The 20,828-nt window shown below is 38.9% G+C and overlaps 1 protein-coding gene across 1 annotated transcript in view; it reads left to right on the top strand.

The window, feature by feature from the left end:
* The first annotated feature begins 13,428 nt into the window (after positions 1-13,428).
* pdlim4 (PDZ and LIM domain 4) overlaps positions 13,429-20,828 on the top strand; it is a 54,443-nt gene continuing 47,043 nt past the window's right edge. The window contains exon 1 of the mRNA XM_042498849.1: positions 13,429-13,536. Within this exon, the coding sequence (XP_042354783.1) occupies positions 13,444-13,536 (93 nt within the window). The 5' untranslated portion in view covers positions 13,429-13,443. The remainder of the gene's footprint in view (positions 13,537-20,828) is intronic.

Raw genomic sequence — 20,828 nt, 5'->3', positions numbered from 1 at the left:
TCGATCAATAATACGGTCAGGGCCAAGGTCAAAGTCAACTTTATTCATAGAGCATTTTAACAAAAAAAAGTGATTTGGTGCTCAAGTGTTCTATAACAATCACAAACTGAAGGGAAAGGACTTAAATACATAGTGCACCCATACATGAAAAATGTACACACATACGTGCATACAGACATTTAGATGTATAAATGAAGAATGCAAATCATGTCAAGAATTGTTAGCAGGTTCATCTGGCAGCAATGCTCTATACCAGTTGCAAGCAGTGAAAGGAAGCATAGCTGATATCAAAAATAGGGAGTTGCAATAATCTATTCATGGATGACTTCCTCTGAGTCTTGATCTTGATTTAGATTTGACAAATGTGATAACATGTCTATCGAATTCCAGGGTGATGTTGAACAGGAGTCCCAAGTTGTTGTTGTTTTTTTTTTACATGGGGTCTGATGTGATTGGAGAACTGGTTGAGGGGCTGGACAGTTAAAGTCAAAGCTATCCCCTTATTTGGCTGTCAGCATTAACCCTTTGAAACCTAGAGCGAAGATTCACACTTTGAATCTACTAAAACATGACATTCTCATAAAATATTTCTATTTAACCCTTTTAAACCTGGAACAAAATCCCTTTTCTTGTGCTACTTTCAGATGCCTTTCACGTGTATTTGCACCTTTAAAATTTGAGCTTATGCGTGCAATGTCTTTCTAAAACACTGAGAAAAACCTACTTCAGTCTCCCTCTACTCATTGTGGTCACCTATACTGTGTTTTAATGCATATAAATCCACAATATACTTATTCTCTTCTTTTTATTTCATTTTATTTATTAGATTAGGCTAACACATGATGGCATACAATAAGGCATTTGGATACATTTGCCATCAGGGTAGTTTGGAAAAGGAAAAGAAAAACAACCAATTAGTCTCCAATGGCATACAATAAAAGTGTTGGCCCAGATCATTGAAACATACAATAAAATATTAATCCTCGCTCCTTGGTCAGCACAGATTGTGTTCCTTCTACTCAAATCACTCTCTGTCTCAGCACTGTCTTCAGTTGTGTGTTCGTGATTGCCTGGTATGACTGAAAAGGACTCAGCTATCAGGGACTTCCCCTTTGCTTTATGATGTGTGTAAACTCTCAGCTCTGCTTCACAACACCTGTTCCTTGTGGGAGGCCTCCGAGTCAGAGATAGTGATTTTTGGTGGTTTGTGATTGCCCTTTGAAGTGAGTCAAAGTGAAAACACCGATGTGGTTTTAAACAAGACCACTGCAGGGAATACACTTTTCACGGTAGAAACAAACCCTTCTCCTTTTCTTTATTTTGAGGTAAACACTGCACAACACTGTATACTTACTTAGAATTCAGCCACTTTACAGGCAGACAATCCCCAGTATACAGTACAAAGCTACAGATTGTGCTTTGTAACTTTCCCATAACCAACAAAGAAGTTTCCAATTACTTACCACAATTAACAGACAGAGGGAACACAGAGCATTGCGCTTGTTAAATCCCCTAAAGCCCATTTACTACCATGGATTACAAGCACACAGCTACTGTTAAATACCTCACGCAATGACACCGCTACAGTACGCAGCTGTGGAAGAAGTGCTCGAGTGAAAAGAGCAAAACACATGGAAGAAAAAGTGCTGTATCCTTAAAGCTTCAGCTTATCAAAAAGAAATTAATAAGACATTTTCTCACTTACCTCTTGTGATATCTATAGTCACAAGGTTTAGCTGTAGATCCAGGTCTTGAGATATGTCTCAGCATTTCCGCCTACACCTCAATGCAGTGCAGGTTAAGGAACTGCACTTGTGCTCGCAGCATTGCCAAGATGTGGATACTTTTTGTTGGAACTATTTTTGTAAAATAAATCATCTCTGTACAAAAAACTGTTCTCAACAGATTATCCGTTTTATTCGTGTGGAGGCACAAGAATCAGAAACTGACATCCTGAAAACTGCAGAAATAAAACCTTAACTACCCTGTTAATTACTATGGCTGGATACCACAAGAGGTAACTGTGGGAAAAAATGCATTTTGAATGTTTTTTGTGTGTGAACAATTCTGTAAAGTAAGAATATTTGCAGCACTGATTTGGAGGCATCGATGTAGTATTTGGCAGTCTTACAAATTCGGATTGTAAATGTTCAACAATTCAAAGGGCAATATTTCCCTTTGAAAGTAAAATATAGGTACCTAAATTTTGTAATTAGGAGAGTATCAAGCCTATCAATTATTCCAGTAACAAGTATCATACTGATTATTCCATCAATTAATTGAGTACTTGGATACAAAGTACTTGTGCTCTATTAAAGAACAATAGCAAATACACAAAAGGAAAAAAAAGACAGGTCTCATAATAAAACAGTGTTTTTTCACTCCCCAGTGCTTTAAGAATATTTCACATGGAGGAAACAGGATGCCAGATCCTGGCATCCACAAATTATATTATGTTCAATGCTAACATAAATGTTTCCTTGTGTTGGGTTTGCTTTATGGACAGGACACCGTCTGGATGTTTTCTGTTGAGAAGCTGAAGCACTGACGTTGCTCTACTGTGGTAGTCTAGTTTGGTTTTACAATAGACACACTGTACAGACCTCTCGTGAAATGATCGTAAACTTTGGAAACTCTCTGGCCTGTCTCTTCTCTTTGCATCTCGCTATTTTCTCTCTCTTCCTCAATTTTGCAATTTTGCGTCATCAAATCTCAATCAACTTCCAATAGTATGAGGGCACAGTATGACAATAACAATCATTCGTATATAACACTGTGCCGTATAGTTATGTAAATTAAACAATATTCGATAGTTAAACCAGTTACTCTATCTCAAGGCCCCAAAGTAGAGTGTCATGGGTGAGGTTAAAAGAGGATCCAAATGTAGAATGAAAAAAAGCAGGACAGCTTTAATACTGATTACAATGTCCAAAATACAAGCAAGTGACCAAAACACAATGTACGAATAAAATACGAATCAAAAGCTAAACTGAAACTCAGGAACTCAGGTGAAGGCAGCAGAAAAACGCAGGAGAACACAAGGAGGATAATACAGGAATCACAGCAGGGATAACAGACAAACTGACACAGGTATATATGCACAGGACATGGATCAGGGGGACGACACATAGCTGGGACAGATGAACACAGGTAACAGAGGGGAAGCACAGGGACTGCCTAATACTGACGGTGTGTCAGGAAACACAAGGGTGCAGCAAACAAGACTAAAACAGAACAGGTGTGCAGGGAAGACTAACGAGGAAGGACAAACCAGACTAATAGAAGACAGGTGAAACTAATCAGGAAAACACTAGGGTGGGAAAACACACAAAGACAGGGAGTACATTGACACATGAGGAGTGGCTATGCAAAATAAAACAGGAAACAGAACATAATTAACAAGAAACACACAAACAGAAAACCCCCAAAACAAAATCCACAAAAAGCTAAGATCATGACAAAGAGTACTTTAGTATATGGGTATACCACTGCAAAACACAGTTGCAGCATTGATTTGAGAAAAAAAAGAAAATAATGTTATGCGTGTTGTATTTATGTTACGTATTCATGTATACTGTATGTATCAACAATAGCTTACCAAATATAGACAGGCAGGCAATCACAGACGTAAGCCCTCCATCTGGCTTGAATAGCGGTGGCCCTCCACTCTGTGGTGTTGTACATCGACTGTAAACACAAACGAAGCAGTGAATGTGCTGAACTCAGTTGTCAACACATGGGAAACATTTGTTTGTCTTTCCCAGGTCAGAAGCATCCAGCACATCAGGACAAAGAATGCATTGTTAGAGTGTTGATGTGGTATAATGTCTGCATGGGGTATTAGGTTAATCAGAAATAATTAAATCAGAGCTGAATCAAGATGATTCCAAAGCCAGAACTTGAGGCCTGGAGCAGAAGTTTGTCTTTATTTCAATTATCTGTCTTCACCAAAATGGCACAGTGGTGATGGAGTCATAGTTGTGAATCTGTTTAAGGTTATTATGGTTTTCTCTGGTCTAAATAAATATTTATTCACTGTGTTAGAGCTGATGTAGCTCAAAAAGCAGGTTTGGTAAAAGAAGTTGGATGTTTCTGTCATTTCTGGATTCATTTAAGTATAACTTGCATTTTGTGCAAAGAGACATTCTTCTGATTTGGAGTCCAACCCAAAACGTTCCATGTTCTCGTGCAAACTTGATGTTATCATAACTGCAGTCGTGACTATAATTGTAGTGGTTGTGTTGTTCCGAGCCCTGACATCACCCACACAGACAAAAAATGACGTAAGCCTAACCTACAGTTGTTCAATCAGCCCCTGGATATTTATTTTAATTTAATTAAAGTAGTGCCCACATACATTCCTTGTGCCACTCCTGTTGCCGTGGGCCTGCCCAATGCTCTTGTTGCTCTTTTTACCTGGATTGTTTACAAGAAAGTCAGTTTAAAGTCTTCGTCACGGCATCAGATTGTCTCATTTTTAGCATAATAAGGGGGCTTGAAGTCAATTAGGGTTTTTTGTTTGTTACTCTAGAGAGGAGCTCTCTATAGCTCGTTTAGGTTTAAATGGATGGTTTGGTGGAAATAGTTTGATGATTCATCCTGGTAAGCTTAATTATATACCCTGTGTGAGAGAAGGAATTAGAAAGAGAGAGTGGGTGTAAGGGCCATAGAGAGGAGGGACGAAAAGCGTGAGAAAAGAAGGAAAAAGTCACACTTTCCCAGATAATATCAAATTGAAATAGTTGTAATATATGATCACAAGTGACATTCAAGAATTTTAAGTGGATTAGGTTGCATAATGTGACCACCAAACTGTCTCACTGCGCATCAATCAAGTGTTGGGTTAGGGTTAAGGCATTTATTTAAAAAGCAACAAGTCCACAATCACTGCTAAAAAAATACATTTCCATTTATGACAACATTACGGTTAAGGTTGGACACAAATGTGACTTGGTAAGGTTTAGGGAAAAGTCATGTTTTGGGTTAAAATTAATAATTTGTTCAACGGAAAATTCGCCACCTTTCAAGTGTATGTCCAATCTGTTGCAGAGCTGTACCAGCAGTGCCTATGTGTACCAGGATGCATTGCGCACAAAATTCCCACTTTACAAAAAACAAGTGATGAAACATTCAGTGGTGATTTGCCCCCTTTAACCTGCTGGTCAGTTGATAAAATTTGTTTTGCTTTCTAACCTTCTTAAGGGTCCTCTTTAATGCAGCAGCCTTGCCTCTCTGTGCTGCATTTTTGTGGCTGTATACGCTATAGCTTGAATAAATACAGCTGAATATCCGAGTCAGCCAAAATGCTAAAATGTATCCTCGTCCATATCATCCTCTGCGCTCATATTTTAGGATGCCATTTTCACTGTTGGAAACATGACTTGTTTGCAACTAAATCTAAGAGAGCAAGGCAGTTGTGTTTTTGAGTGTCATCTAGAGCATGTCCCCTGGCTACCCAGAAGCTAGAAACCCACATGGAAATAGCCTGTAGTTCCTCCTTGTCTTCAACTACGTCACTGTCACATCAAATGATGACGCTGAATGCAGGAAAGCTTTGATGCAGTGAACTCAGCTTTTTCGGTCAATATGGCATGCACTGAGGAACGTATTGCTTTAACTGACTACATTTACCATCAACACAAATTGGTCATCCACACAAAAAATAGCAAACTTTCCCTTTTACTTTGGGGGACAGTCGTTCTCATGAGTAATAACCGCTTGGTTGAGGTAGGGAAATGAGTTGTAAACAAGTTAGAAAGTAGCTTTAGTCCAACTTTTGTTTTTTATGGTAAGAAATGTCACACCACTTCCTTCACAAGATTTACAATTCCTTTGGCCAATAAAGGCCAAATATTACTTGAATGTGAACAAGCTGCTTTGGGGCATTTACTGTTTGTTGTTAATCTGGAGGACAGTCTCAAAAAGGGCAAATAGGCCAACACGGCTCACCCAATATGGATGCAAAGAATCTCAAAAACATTTAAGGTCGAAAGTCAGCACTCAAAACCTCAGTTACTGTTTCACTGTAAAAACAATTTGGGCGAATACAGAGCCAATTCAAATGCAGAAAGAAATTGAGTAGATGTTCATTTATGTATGGACTGTGATGTATCTGGCTCAGACTGATTCAACAAAACAGTTTGTATGAATAGATTATTACATTAGTTTTTCAAAAAAATGGTAAACTCTGCCTTGTGAGGTTCTTACTCACATCAGCCTATGAGACACATAGGAAAAACTACATAATAGCACGTTTGAGACACATGCAAACATGCTGAGAACACATGTCCTCACATACCACCTACAGCTCTGTACCTATTCATGCTTCTTTATGACAAGCACATGCCTGGGAAATGTTATTCTTAAGCAGTTTTATAGGAAAAATCTGTTATCCAAACTTAATGAGCAGATCTGGTTCCTGTTCTTCCAGCTAAAACCTGAGAGGGATCAGTCAATGTCTGTGATTGTTTTGCAGTTTCAAATATGACTTTGCTGTGTTCAGTTTGCCAAGGTGATATCCAGCTGCAATTATCATAGTGTTTCAGCCAGTGGTAAGATACTGAGTCCTGTCACTGTTACAGTTAAAAGGACAGTTCACCCCAAAATCCAAAATAACATTTTTTCCTTTTGCCTGTAGTGCTATTTGCAGTCTAGTTTGTTTTGGTGTGAGTTGCAGAGTGTTGAAGATATTGGCTGTAGAGATGTCTGCCTTCTCCCTTATGTAACGGAACTAGATGGCGATTGGCTTGTGGTGCCAAAAAATATATTTGAAAAACTTAACAGCAATGTCTCTTTCCAGAAATCATGACCCGTTTACCCAAGATAATCCACAGACCTTGTTGTGACCTTGTTGTTTTATGTAGGAACGATGTACTTTCTACAGAACTACACCTGTCAGCTGCACCTTGCAGAAGGAAGTGTACATCTGCTTATGGATGAGAGGCTTGTGCTTGTGGCGCGAAATGTAAACTGATGGTGTCCTCTTTTGCAGAGGTGTAACATAAGGCAGTAGGTGTACGCTTTCTTCTGCGCAGTGATACTGTTAGGGGGTGTGGTTCAGTAGAAGGAAAACAGTTCCTACATAAAACTGCTTTCAACAAGGTCTGTGGATTACCTCAAGTAACCAGGTCATGATTTCTGGAAAGAGACAATGTTGTTGTTTTTTTGGCACTTGGGGAACCACAAGCCGAGTGCCATCTAGTTCAGTTCCTCCCAACTGGTTCAGCCACCAGGTCCATGTGTCTCCTTAGTTATTAGATCAAGGTCCACTCATTAGATAAATTACTGCATATTCAATTTTATTTGACAAAATGTAAACAACCTGTTGGCTTAGAACACAATAAAATAAGACATGTTGCAAGAATAAACAGAAACAGCACTGTGCCAGAAATTCACTGTACTTCAAAATAAAGTGTGTTTTATATAAACTTAATCTAAAAGTCACTTGCAGTCTACTCAGAATGGACCCGCGACCCACTTTTGGATTATAACCCACAAGTTGGGAACCACTGATCCAGTTTGATTATATTGGAGAGAAGGCAGACATCTTTACATCTCCAACACTCAGCAACTCACACCAGAAAAATCTAGATTAATAAAAAGCACAACAAAAAAGAGAAAAATGTGTATATTTGAGTTTGGGGTGAATTGTCCCTTTAAGCTATGGGTGCATGCCTGTGCAAAGTCAATAATACAAGAATCAATCAAATTCAGGCATCAAATAATAGTAATATTTCATTAAACACGATGAAATAAAAGTATTTTAACATAAAGCTCAAGGTTATTTTCTCCAGCTACACACTTAGTCTCTCCTACTTGCATGTCAGCACACTGGCTCAACAGTTAGTGAATACATTATTCTTATTAGATTATATCTTATATTTATGGATAGTACTTGGAGATCAATTCACATCTGTTTGTTATTCCAACAACAGTAACGCTTCAGCACTATATTAAATATTCATCGCCAGCATCTGGTCAGTGTGCATGTGTGTCTCTGTGTGTGGCCAGGAAACGTAGCCATTCAATTACAAGGCTGCTGATAGATGTCAAGGTTGATTTTTAAGGAGTTATTGAAACGTATACATTTGTGTGCAATTAATCATGCTTCCACCCTGACATTTACTGAGCATATAGAAAGAGAGACGCAATGCTTGTATGGATACTCATACACTACTGTAGGAGCTGCTCAGTACAATTACCATAAACTAGTTGCTATTTAGCAGCTTCACAGGCACATTTAGGGCCTAAAGTTTTGATTCAGAGATAACTGTGAAAGATGCGAACACATACTGTTCAGATAAAGATAAGTATTTCCCCTGGTATCAATTGTTCTTCTCTATTAATTATTTATAATACATCAACTTGCAGATGGTTAGTCTGTAAGTCTGCAGAATTCTTAGGAGATAGCTTAGGGCCTGCGGTGGTCTTATGCTATGAAATCATCTGTTTTTCATCTCTGACTCAGCAATATTGAAACCACATAAATTAAGCTTCATGACTTCCCTACAACTATTTGCTTCCCCGTGGGTTGCTCCAGGCACAGCACTTAAAGTGGCACCATTGTTTCCAGTCTGTGCCAGTACATTCAGCCAACCACTTTCAATGCAGGGGACATAAAGCTACCAAATGTATTGTTAGCTGAAAAAAATGCGTTAAAGAAGTTTTGTTTTGTTGTTAATGCGTCAAAGATGTTACTAATCAGGAGTTACATCTGCCTCTAGATTAGGCCGCAGCAGACTTTTGGACCCCACTCAAAATGATGGTAGTGATTCTGAGCTCTGCTCCTAATGGGATTCTGAAAATAAAACATTGACATATTATCAGCTTGTTGTGGTGAAAGTGTTGTTTCTTTATTGACATGTATCTGTCAAACATTTAGCAACATTAGAATTCATGATGAGTCATGTTTCTGGCCAGCTGACAAAATTTAAGTCCAATATTAAGGCCTAGAAACTCCAGACCGACATCAAAGAAGTAGCAGCAATGAAAGCCGACTGTTACATTGCCTCACGTCGCCTGTGTCTTGATCAAAAAGTTGCACATACACACTTTGTAAAGACTACAACCGACAGCCAACCAACATGTATGTTCTGCGTGAAAGTAAAGTACTCTGTACCAGCAGACAGCGGTAGTCTGTGATCATCATCCAAAAAAGGGACATCGGAAGACCGTCAGTACACAAGTTAGCCAGTTTGCCCATTAACAACACAATCCAATTTTGAAAAAACAAAGCATATTTAGTGTATGTTAGTGAACAATAATACAAACCATAAGGAACCAACTTTTCTGCAAAAGAGCTCAATGGCTAAAGAAAAATAATCTTACCTTATATAGCAAGTTTGTTTTGACCCTCTTGACTTTCGCCCTTTATTCACTTTTCTAACTGGTTTCTTTTCTCTGTAAGAGAGGGACTGCCAATCAGAGTAGTTTCATTCACAGACGTGTACGATTCAACATACTGAATAAGCGGAAGAAAAGCTGACAAGGGCCAATGATGTAAAGGACACACCATAGCGACTAGGGCTTTCCAGAAGACCAAAATTGATGGCTAACTGTTGACTTGGTGTGTCAAGGCCTTTACTAGCAGAGGCGTGGACTCAGAGTTAATATTATGGAGACATAAGGACTTCAACAAACATGTTGAAACAAGTGCCAAATTTTTAAAAAAGCATTTATGATTTAGGACTTGTACTTCAAAGTTTCAGACTTTGAAGTACTGATTACTTTGTATTCTGTGATGACATTAACAATTATTAGATTCTGTTCACACCCAATGACAAAGGTGAGGAAGCGATGATTGCTCAACAGTTCGAATGACATCACTTTCCCAGACAGCAGAGAAAATCCAGACGGAGGCAGACAGCTCATGATTACAACGCCGCTCGTCTTACCTGCTTCCCCTCAGGTTTTTCTTGGCTACGTAATACAGAGGCAAAATCAGAGAGTCAATAGATTTGTTGGGATTTAAAAGGGCCTCTTTGGCGCTGCCGAGGGTATGTCGAATGATGACCATCCAGGGAAAAAGAACAGAGGGTTGGGAGCTCTCTGTAGTTAGGTTTAGATTTATTGGGAACAGGCTTTGAAGAAGATGCATATCCGAAATGTCATCCTGTTCATCTGCTCAATAAATCTCCAGAGCAGTCTGCAGCCCTCTCATCCTTTCTTGTTTGTTGGTTAGTCACCCTTTGATGTGCCAGGGAAAACAAGTAAAGGAGCAGTCTCTAAATAATGTTTGGTGACATCTTTTGAAACATGATTATTGTTTTTTTTGCATGGTGTTTTTTTTTTACTAGTAACCCTCTGACACCTGGAATGACATCACTTTTCTTGTACTGCGTTCAGACACCTTTCACATGTCTTTAAACTTTTAAACTCTGAGCGAATTGGTTCGATTTTTTTCAGAAACAGAAGAAAAAAAGTAATAAGCAACTTGCCAAAATAAGAATTATATATTTTAAATTATTTTACTGAATTATTATACTTTTTAAGTAATTTTTTTTCCAGGTCATTTCCTTTTCTTTTCTTTCTTTTTTTTTTTTTTTTTACTTTTGTGTTTATTTGTTTTGGAGTTGTTTTTTTGGCAAATTTTCAGTTAATTTTCTTGTACTTTTTACTAAATTCTTGCAAATTCTTGGGTTATTTCTTAATTAGTTGACCACTGTCATATACCATTAAAGTGATCATACAGCTTGCGTCATTACTGTCTTTACGTGCTCTGTTGTACCCCAGCAGCTCATTGCTTAAGTTTATACAAGACTTCAAAAACGGCGTCATTCATTATGCGCTGATGATGATACCTGATGTTGACTTTGACATCTGTGCCACTGTTTTTACACGGTAACTGGGATGGGTTAGTGTCTGACTCACACTGACTCAGACCTTCAGACAGAGCTCCACATGCCTGCAGTCGTCTGAACGGCAGATTCCCAGGAATGTCTATGATGAGATCATTCCCTCTGCAGAAGAGAAATCACACTCAAGCTCAGTGACTCACTCTGTAATTGGCAGGGGAAATGAAAGAATCAAGAAGTGGGGCAGAGAGGATACGAGGATATCCATTGACAAATGGGAGAGGTCTTTTCTGCCAGTGAGGCGTCCAAATTACAGCACAACATCTTCATTGTTCAGGATGATACTCAGGTGTTTCAGCTTTTTGCTTAAGCCCCTGATCAGTGAGTTAGTTACTGGCCTTAGTTTAAAGGGAATGTCCAGATTAGCATACAAGCCCTAAAGGCCATAACTTTTCTGTTTTCATTTATCTTTAGTCACGCTAGCAGCGTGGCTTTATGGAGGGCAAAGTTGCCGTGTCAGTCCATTGGATTTTTAGTGAAATGTTTCGACAACTGTAGAATGGATTGCCACCAAATTTGGTACAATTATTAATGCCCTCCACAGGATGAATTGTAACAACTTTGGTGATACCAACCTTTCAACTAGTTCCATCATGAGGTCGAATTTTAATTTAGTTTATGGTTTTTGTTTTGTTATTGAGAGAGAGAAACAGGGCCAGTTGAGGTTGTTCTGGCATCTGATCAGGATGCCCTCTGGGTGTTAGAGGTTTTTCAGGCGCGTCCAACTGTTAGGAGGCTCCTGGGTAGAACCAGAAAACGCTGGAGGGATTATATCTCATCTGGCCTGGGAATGCCTTGGGATCCCACACGAGGAGCTGGAAAGCTTTGCTGTGGAGAGGGATGTCTCGATTACCTTTCCCACCCTGCTATCCCTGTGACCCTGCCCCAGATAAGTGGATGAAAATGGATGGGTGGACTTTGGTTTATTAACGAGCATCTGAAAAATTAATGACAATCCAAATAGCCTCAGCTGCACGTTGTGATTAGTACTAATCAATATTGCTAACAAATGTTAGCATGCTAACAACTTTGTATATTGTTACAGCTTCAAAGAGGTGCTAGCTAGCACCATCAGTTTGTGGCCAGGAGAGCCACAGCCCTCTTGATACAATTGTTTTTGTGTGTTGGTGTGCCACCCCAAGATTTTCAGGGGCCCCATCTGGCTGCCCCTATGAAAGTTGAGACATAATGCAATAATGAAGGCGTGGGTATGTAGTTTATTTATTGAAGGGTTAAAATACTGACCAGTGTGTACTTTAGTCATCAGGGTTTCAAAGTCATGAGATTGACCTTTTCAACACACAAACAACAGTGTATCAAAGTTTTCTAGTGCTGCTTAATGGTTGGACAGCAACAGCTTATAACTTCTGTTAACATAGGCTATAAAATAGACTTTATTCTTGCTAACTTTCTTTAAAATGATAGTTTTTCAATTAAATATATATGCAGGATGGCTGACTAAAATGTAGGCCTATAGTATTTTTTCTTTTTCAATCTTTATTGAAAAAAAATATATGTACATATACAAAAACTTCAGATATGTAGATACTAAATATAATGATACAAAAATACAAGACTATGACCTGTCCAAGCTGTTTGGCAACTTCAGCTCATTGCATTGGTTATTGATTGGCAAACTAATTTTTAAATTTGATTTTAAAATCATTTTAAATTATCTTTTGCACCTCTCATCTGCACTTTTGCTATACTTTGAATGGTGATTTTAAGTCATTTAGCAATTTATTTTACCTTTTATATCTTCTCTCTTTACTCATTTTCTGTAAATTTATCCTTTAATATGTTTAACATTTCATTCCTCTTTCAGTCACCCTGTTGTATAAAATGTGCTATATCGAAAGAAGCTGCCTTGCCTTCAAATTAATATCTGAAAAATAATAATGCTGATTTATATACTTTTTAAATAGGCTATATTTTTTAAACTGAATTTAAATAAACATATTTTTGCGAAAACAAGCATAATATTACTCTTCTTTAATAATTTTTAAATGATAGACATTTTAATATTTATAGTAACATATTTTTCTAATCTCTTTAAATGTAGACTATAGTAAAAATAATCCGTAGAAATATAGATTTTGCAAAGGAAGTCATTGATGTATGAAACTTACCTGTGTATTGACTGGTGTTTCAGCAAGAAAAGTAACTGAAAGAAACTTAAATGAATGACAAGTCAGAAACATGGACCACCCAGCTAATCATCTGACGATGGCTTACACTGCTGAACATCGGTACCCTAATTTAAACTTGAAACAACAAGCTGAGTTTTGGGACTCTCAGTTGACATGTCCCAGCAGCCTGCGGACTGGTCCCCTCCCACTGAGGACAGACCGGCTGAGGGGAGGCGGGCGGGACAGCCGTCATCCCACGTCAGAGGCGGCTTCGTTATTTAAACTTGAATCAAAAGAGGAGGACAGTTTTCACAGACGGGACAGCGTTGCCTAGCAGCTAGGCAGAGGACTGTTGCTACTTGCCTTTTTTTTAAGTGACCCGTATATCGAGGAAGAGCGGATATTTCCCCCTCTGTCCGCCTGTCATCATTCTGTTTCATCTCGCTGTCCAACTGCCAAACATGACCCAGACTGTGACACTAAAGGGACCCTCTCCTTGGGGTTTTCGGCTGGTGGGAGGACGGGACTTCAGCACACCGCTCACCATCTCCAGGGTAGGTACAGACTTAGCTGTTTCGGTGTGTGTCCATTCAGGAGCCGTGTGCAAAGTGCAGTATCTCTATTAGAAACCGTGATGGACGTGAATACTGATGACTGTTCGCTGGATGTCGGGAAAGTTTGAGCAACACAGAATCAATTAATTCATTAATTAAAGAGGTGGCCAAGCACTGTTATCCCTAAAACCAGAGCTGTGTGTATGAACAGGAGCTGTACTCTAAAAGCTGACAGGCGGTGCCGTCTAATTCCTGGTAGCTAAAGTTGCTAGTACAATTTAGTGAGTCATTGCAATTGGCTGCAATTGCAATTAAACTTTCACCCTTACTGTGGCATGTCCAGACTTTTTTTTTTTTTTTTTTTTTTTTTTTACTGGGTGGCCCAACTCTAAACTATAAACAGGAATGTAAGACACCATGATGTAGGGGCACTGCTGCTATAGCTTTAATAGCTTTAATTTAACATTTTTATCTCCACTACCCATACCTACTTAAATTTACTAACATCATGGTGTCTTACATTCCTGTTTATAGTTTAGCTTAAAAGATAAAATATACCTGCCAATCACGACACAACAGAGTGATACCACACAGTTGAAAAATAAAGCATCCATATATATTTCAAAGAAATTGTATAATAGCAAATATAAAGTGCCAAAAAAAAAAAATAGATAAGCCTTCATGAACATATGTTTTAACAGTTGTATCAGTTTATTTGTGACACTATCCTGGGACATTACTGCCTCTCAGGTTTAAGACTGAATTGCACCTATAATTGAAAATTCAGTTTTCTGGTCAAGCAGTTCAAACTGGCTGGACAGTAGCCAGTCATAATGGGATGGCACCTGGGGTGGCCAATTAGATTTCGGGAGATACAAAAAAACTACAAAGTGGACAAAACAAATGCCGAGGGTCACAAAACAAAGAGAAGACACAAAATTACCTAAAACCCCTCACACAAAGAGACATAAAACAACTACAAAGAGACATAAAATAATAACACTAGAGGCAAAAACAAACACAAAGAGACACAAAATGACTTCTAAGAGACAAAAAAACACCAGAAAAAAAGTGGCATTATGATCACGATTATGTTATCACTGTATGTGTTATTTGATTGATCATTGTTAAAATTACTGATGATAGAAGTAGCTCGTAGAAAAAGTAGTGGTGAAAGTATTCGTGAACTTTCCTGACCCTCAGAAATGGGTCAAGAGTCAGTGTGCTGGCAGTGGATCTGGCAGTAGCCAATAGTTCATCCCAGCCAGGGTAAACACAGCGCGGTCCTGCTGCAGGGCTTGCAGGAGGACGAAGGGGGGGTGCTGACATTTGTTTTTCATCAGAGCTCATTGGCGCTGCTGAGGGGTTCCAGGTGTTGTGCTCAGCTGTATCACCAGCCCCAAACCGACCCTTTAACTACAGGGCCCTAGCACTTCAAACTAGAGGTGTAATTTTTAGATTTACGGCGGGCGATTAACGACTTTGAGAGAAGCAGAAGAATCCTCGAGGGTCACCTGAAGTGCTCTTTGTTTTTAAACGCATCACTAGATCCCTAAAAAGAGTTGTGATGCAGTGGTGAGGCATACTTTGATTTAAAGTGTGAAAGTCTTGTACGTTGTACCTGTAATAGGTTTGTGCTTTCAACAATAAAAAGTTGCATGTTTGGCACCTTTGCTTCTCCAAATCACAGTGAAAAGTAACTGAATTTCGCAACTTGAGAGAAAGTTCTGGGGACGTAGCACTTGTGCATGGAGTAGAGTTTCCAGCAGAGACCATGCCTAAGACTAACCCAAAGATCCACACCACAGGCTGCTGCATTTCTCTTGTTTTTTGTGCAGACTTTAAAGTTAAAATGTTAACCAGCTTCAGGGCATTTTGTGATACATATATTCCCTTCTTAACTCCTTAACTTAAATCATTTGTACAGCAGGCAAATTAAGGTTTCAATACCAGTGATTTGACAATTTCTGAATTCTGCCATTTCAGTCTCTACACACTTGCACGACTGCCAATGTGAAAACCGTGGCATGCACAGGGAACATTGCATTGTGAGCATTGCGTAACTCAGTGATGATGGCATCAGTAAAATAATTACAGGTTGCACTTTACAGACAGTTGCATAGCAAAGACTGCAATAAAAACCAATGCTGACACGAAAGAGCTGCTTGCAAGAGTGAATAGGGGACTTTTGGCTAATTCCCACATCTTGGCTGGGAAATTAGAGAAGGAAGCAGCTGGTGAGATGCAAGCATATTTATCAAAATATGTAATGTCAGAGGCATAAATACACAGTGTTTTGGCAGCAAGAGCCAGCATTACGCTACCTCCTGAAGACTTTGCTTTCTACCAGCCATTACAGAGCAGTTCAGTGTCCAATTGACATCACATGCTCTGAAACATCAGCTGACAGCACAAAATCTGTTACTGGTAGAACACAGTAATCGCTGTATTCTGCTGTCTAACATTCTGGTTTACATGATTTAAACTCAGGAAGAAGTGACTGAGAAAACAGAAATGGTGGGAAAGGAATCTTCTCGCCTCACCTCAAGGGAGCTGGTCGCATTCAGAGTCTGAAGCACACTGTGATTCATTGCTATTGATATACTGGAGTATCTCCTAAACTTGCTATTCATCACATGCTTTCTGCATTCTTGCAGTACAGTGCATGCCCAAGACGGCAATTACAATGTGTTGAATGGTGACACAGAAAGAGGTATGTACAGGGAAAGGCCGAGTGTGTTTGTGAGAGGGATAGTTTATGTCATACAGTATCCAAAATGCCTCTTTGGGGGGCATTTCAGTGTCGTACAAACTTTAAAACAATCACTGCTGGCTCTGTAACTAGAGAAGATATAGTTTAAGAGAAAACTGAAATGCTAGACCTCATCTTTGTGCTGGAGTTTTGCAATATTTTATGCAATCCTGACAATCATACCCCTACCCTGCATGACTGACAGATCTCCTCCCCTCTTCCCTCTGTTGTTCTGTAGGTATAAAAGTGAATGCCACAAAACACCTGCATTTGGAGACAGCGAAAGTTGTAAATACCAGAAAACAAGTTCTGATGGCAGCAGCTGTTTTTTCCCTTAAGGTGATAATGTCCAAGGATAAGCCCATTAGTCCCCTGCCAGCCCATTAAGTCTCTAGCCAGTTAATGACGTGTCTGCTTGACTCTGGAAACATTTGCCCTGCTAGTGTGTGTGTGTGTGTGTTCGTGTGTATGTGTGTGTACACAGTGGTAGCTTGTTAAATGGCTTTGTGTGTATGAGAAAGAACAAGTGTCAGAGAAACAGAAATAATAAAATTACTGACGTAACTGCAGAAGCATTTAGAGAGGATACGTTGAATACGGCAGCTGTGGTTTAAGCCCCTTTGTGAATGTGTGTCAAACCGGCGTCCTGGCAGAAGGTGATGCAGGACACTTGTCAGTAATGCCAATTGGCAAACTGTCGTCCCCTGGATGGAAATTTACAACTGAGTGTTGGTTAAATTATGGTCCGGCAGTGCACAGAATCACTGTTCAGCTTCCTTTCTGACACCTTTTTACTAGGTACGTTGCTGTGTGGTCTGTCTTGTCTGTTCCTGCATGATGGGAAATTGTCTGTGCAGCTTTTAGACAACTTTTATTGTCTAACTTAAATCATAATAATAAAGAATATTGATCAAATAATCCATTAATAAACTAATTGTTTTAGAACTAGTCAGATTCTTAAAAATGGGAACACATGTGATGTCTTTATTGTACTTCTAAATGCACACTAAAGCATTTTTGGCGAATCCAAAACTGAAAATCTTTGATTGGAAATGTCAGTCTAGTATGAATTCTTGTCATTATCAATTAATCCCATGGTCTGTAATGTAAGAAATTCAGTTTATATTTTCCTCAAAGTTCAATTTGTATTTGAATTGCTTCATTTTCCAGACAAACAGTCCTAAATAAGTTAATTATCACAAACGACAAAGAATAAATAGCAGTTGAAGTCAGGGTATGTTTGGTATTTTGCTTCAATAATAACTTGAACAAATTCATCACTTATCGAGACAGAAGTGTTTCAGCTCTGTACCACAAAAACATAATCAGTGCAGCAGAACCTATAGGCTTATATTTGTAGTAACCATCTGTATACAGTAAATGATCAACCTACATTATCTCACTGCTTCCTCTGTTTTTTTCTTTTGTTCCAATCTGTATGGGACCAAAGTCAAAGACCATGTAAGTCTTATATAGGCTGGTACATTATCAGGGAAGTATAAAGTGGACTCTATCTCCATTTAAAGGATTATTTTATCATTTTAATCATCCCATAGTGTCAACAGTGGCTGCAAATGGATTCCTTCCTTAAGTGATTTTATAGCAGGTGACGTTTGGCTGAGATGAGGGGATCTCTTCACAGCTAGTAGGAACAGGAAGAACAATTGTGGAAAATTCTTTCAGTGTACCCATGGGCATGTGGGTATCTTTTAAGACAAGCTAATATAAGCTCGTAGAAAAATGCGAACCTATCCTTTTAGAAATAAAGAAGAAAACAAAAAAGAGAAAGTAAGATTAACTGAGAATCAGTTAAATACTTGTCATCTGTCATACAGTACCCATAAGCCTGCACTTAACATGTTCTCCTGGTTATGGAACCTCTAGAATTTGACAGTAAAGAGAAAAACCTTTGGTTATATGAAGTCAAATGGTTTCATGTTTCTTAAGCTCATTTTACAAGGGCATTGGAATCACAGTGCATGAATTAAGAACAAATATTACTAAGATTACATCAGCAGTTATACATCCAATGAACGTCGTGTCCTTTGTACCTTTTAATCTCTCAGTGTACGTCTGTCCGCCACATACCAGAGACGGGACATGTGACCTGAAGCCGCATGGGTTGTTTCTCTGACACTGCTGGTTATAATAGTCAGCTTCAGGCCGCTCTTTTCTCCAGGCTAGAATTATAGATGCTACGAGCTGCATCTCCACAACAAACTGAGCAAAAGATAACAGATGGTACTCTCAAAGAATTTCCTGTTGTCAGTGAGGCTGTGGAGTTCCTGAAACATTATGGGCAGGAGAACAATGCGAGTCCTTGGGTTGTTGCTGAGCTTTTCCTGCTCATATGGTTATCTGATGTATGCAAGTCTCTGTGATTGATAGCAAGGAAATGTGTGAGCAGTGCTGTGAAGATGAGCAGATTTCTGTTATTTTAACCAGGAAGTCAGAAAATACATCACTAAGGAGTATTATAATTACTTGCTTGAACATGTGATAACATGAAAAACAGGTTCATAGTTTTCGTAAAAGCCTTCAATTCTGATTATGCTGTATGACATGACAGTACTTGTTGAAACAAGTGAAATGGACACAAACTCTGGGCATGAAATGTGCTGAAATTAACTGCTGGCAACACAAAAACAATTACAATGGAAAGTACAAAGGACCTTTTGTTGTGACAAACACAATTTAAGTATAAAGAGCGAGAACGTCTGCATATTGCAGGTGGGAAGGATCATGGATAGGTCAAACAGATGTGGACTCTCAACGAGGAGAGGGTTGTTTGTGTCCTGTGTTTTATACAGTCTATGGTCCCCTGTGAAACCAAGAGTGAACGTAGTTACGGACATTACGTGACTACACACAATATGTACGTTTATATCACATTTTGTATGTAGCTTTTCTAACCAAAACCATGATTATTTTCTGAGCCAAGTTTTTTTTGTTCTCTAAACCTAAGTGGATTTTCCCCCTAGTCCTAACCAAACTGCAACTGTTTGTAATAGACGTTGGACTGGCATTGATTTCAGGTTGCCTGCAAACAGTTTTCACACATTTTATACCAGTCACCATGTATTGCATTGTTAAGTAATGTCCATCATGTATTTCTTTGAGATTGTGCCTTTTTTTATTGATAGCATTCATGTCATTTTAGTTGACTTGTACTGCCACAAACAAGTGTTTGTTTCAATGTATTTGCTGCAACATCTGCCATGTATTATAACATGGACTGTGTGATGATCATGTTCAACATACTGAAGTATTACATAGTTAGAAAGAGCGGAAACTCCTCAGGGAAAGATTATCCTACTTGCAAGAGAAAGTGAAATGACTAATCTGATTACAAATCAAGTAATTGCTACTTTTTTAATGACTGAGAATGATGAGTAATATCACACTCATTCTAGTCATACACATAACACACTATGACTCCCATTTTCTCGTGTTCTCCTCAAACCCCACATATTTGATCATCAGCTGCAGTGTTGCTTATTGGTCTTGGCAAGTTTAGTCTCTTTGTTTCAGTGTGATAATCACACACCAGTCAGAGCCTCACACTCCGGGCTATGTAATGGCTTTCCAAGGTCATATCCATGGTTATGGTTATCAACAGGTTCAACAAGCAAACAAAGGCTTTTGACACGTTGCCAGGAATTACTCTCTGTGCTGCTGAGACATGCGACTCAGTCATCCCACCCTGCAGAAAACGTCTCTGTAAGATTTATGATGAAACCTTTGCATGTGATAGAGTCTTAGAAAGCTTATAAATAACCAACCAGTAGGTGTTGATTTGATGGTTTGAAGAAGCAACTTGCTTTCTGGCCCCTATTGAAAGATACGCAATATGCTTATAGAGTATGCTGTGTGTTTGTGTGTCTACATTCAGAAGAAAAAGCATGAAATTGGCTTGAAATAAATGAATGCTGACTTGTTTTACAACTAGTTACAACCAATCTAATAATAACGTTACCATGTTAATTTAATTAAAAGTGTCCTTACAGAAGTATCTGAGGGTCATCGTGGATCAAATATGTGCTTTACTTACAGCTGTTACAGAAACGAAGCCTCATTTTCAGCAACAAAGACAGGCACTTCTAATTACATGTCTTAAATCTCTGACACAAGCGCTGATGACATGACAGAATACTTTGCCCCGAGGCTTACGTCATACTCGAGTAAAAGTGTCTGCAACTTTATCAGATACAGTCCACATGAAGACACTTACACAAACATTAATTCCTGTCTTTTCTTTTTTTGTTTCACGCTCAAACACACAGAAAAACACAAGTGGCCACAGTGAAACCACAGCCCAGCTCACATTCATCAGGCCTCAGCGTGCCACATGATGACTCTGTGTGACATGAGGCTGTCATTTGCTAACCACTCTATCTGTTAGCAATTAACAAGGTCGCAGTTTGTGGAGCGTTCTCTCATGGAAACAATGTGACTGTTTAGATTGCCCAATAACGAGTGAAGGTGCTTTCTGCACCATCACTATCTAATCCATCATGGTCACATTATACATGGCCTTATC

The sequence above is a fragment of the Plectropomus leopardus genome, chromosome 13 (genome assembly GCF_008729295.1).
Source record: "Plectropomus leopardus isolate mb chromosome 13, YSFRI_Pleo_2.0, whole genome shotgun sequence".
Lineage (NCBI taxonomy): Eukaryota > Metazoa > Chordata > Actinopteri > Perciformes > Serranidae > Plectropomus > Plectropomus leopardus.
This window is presented reverse-complemented; position numbering and strand designations above follow the sequence as displayed.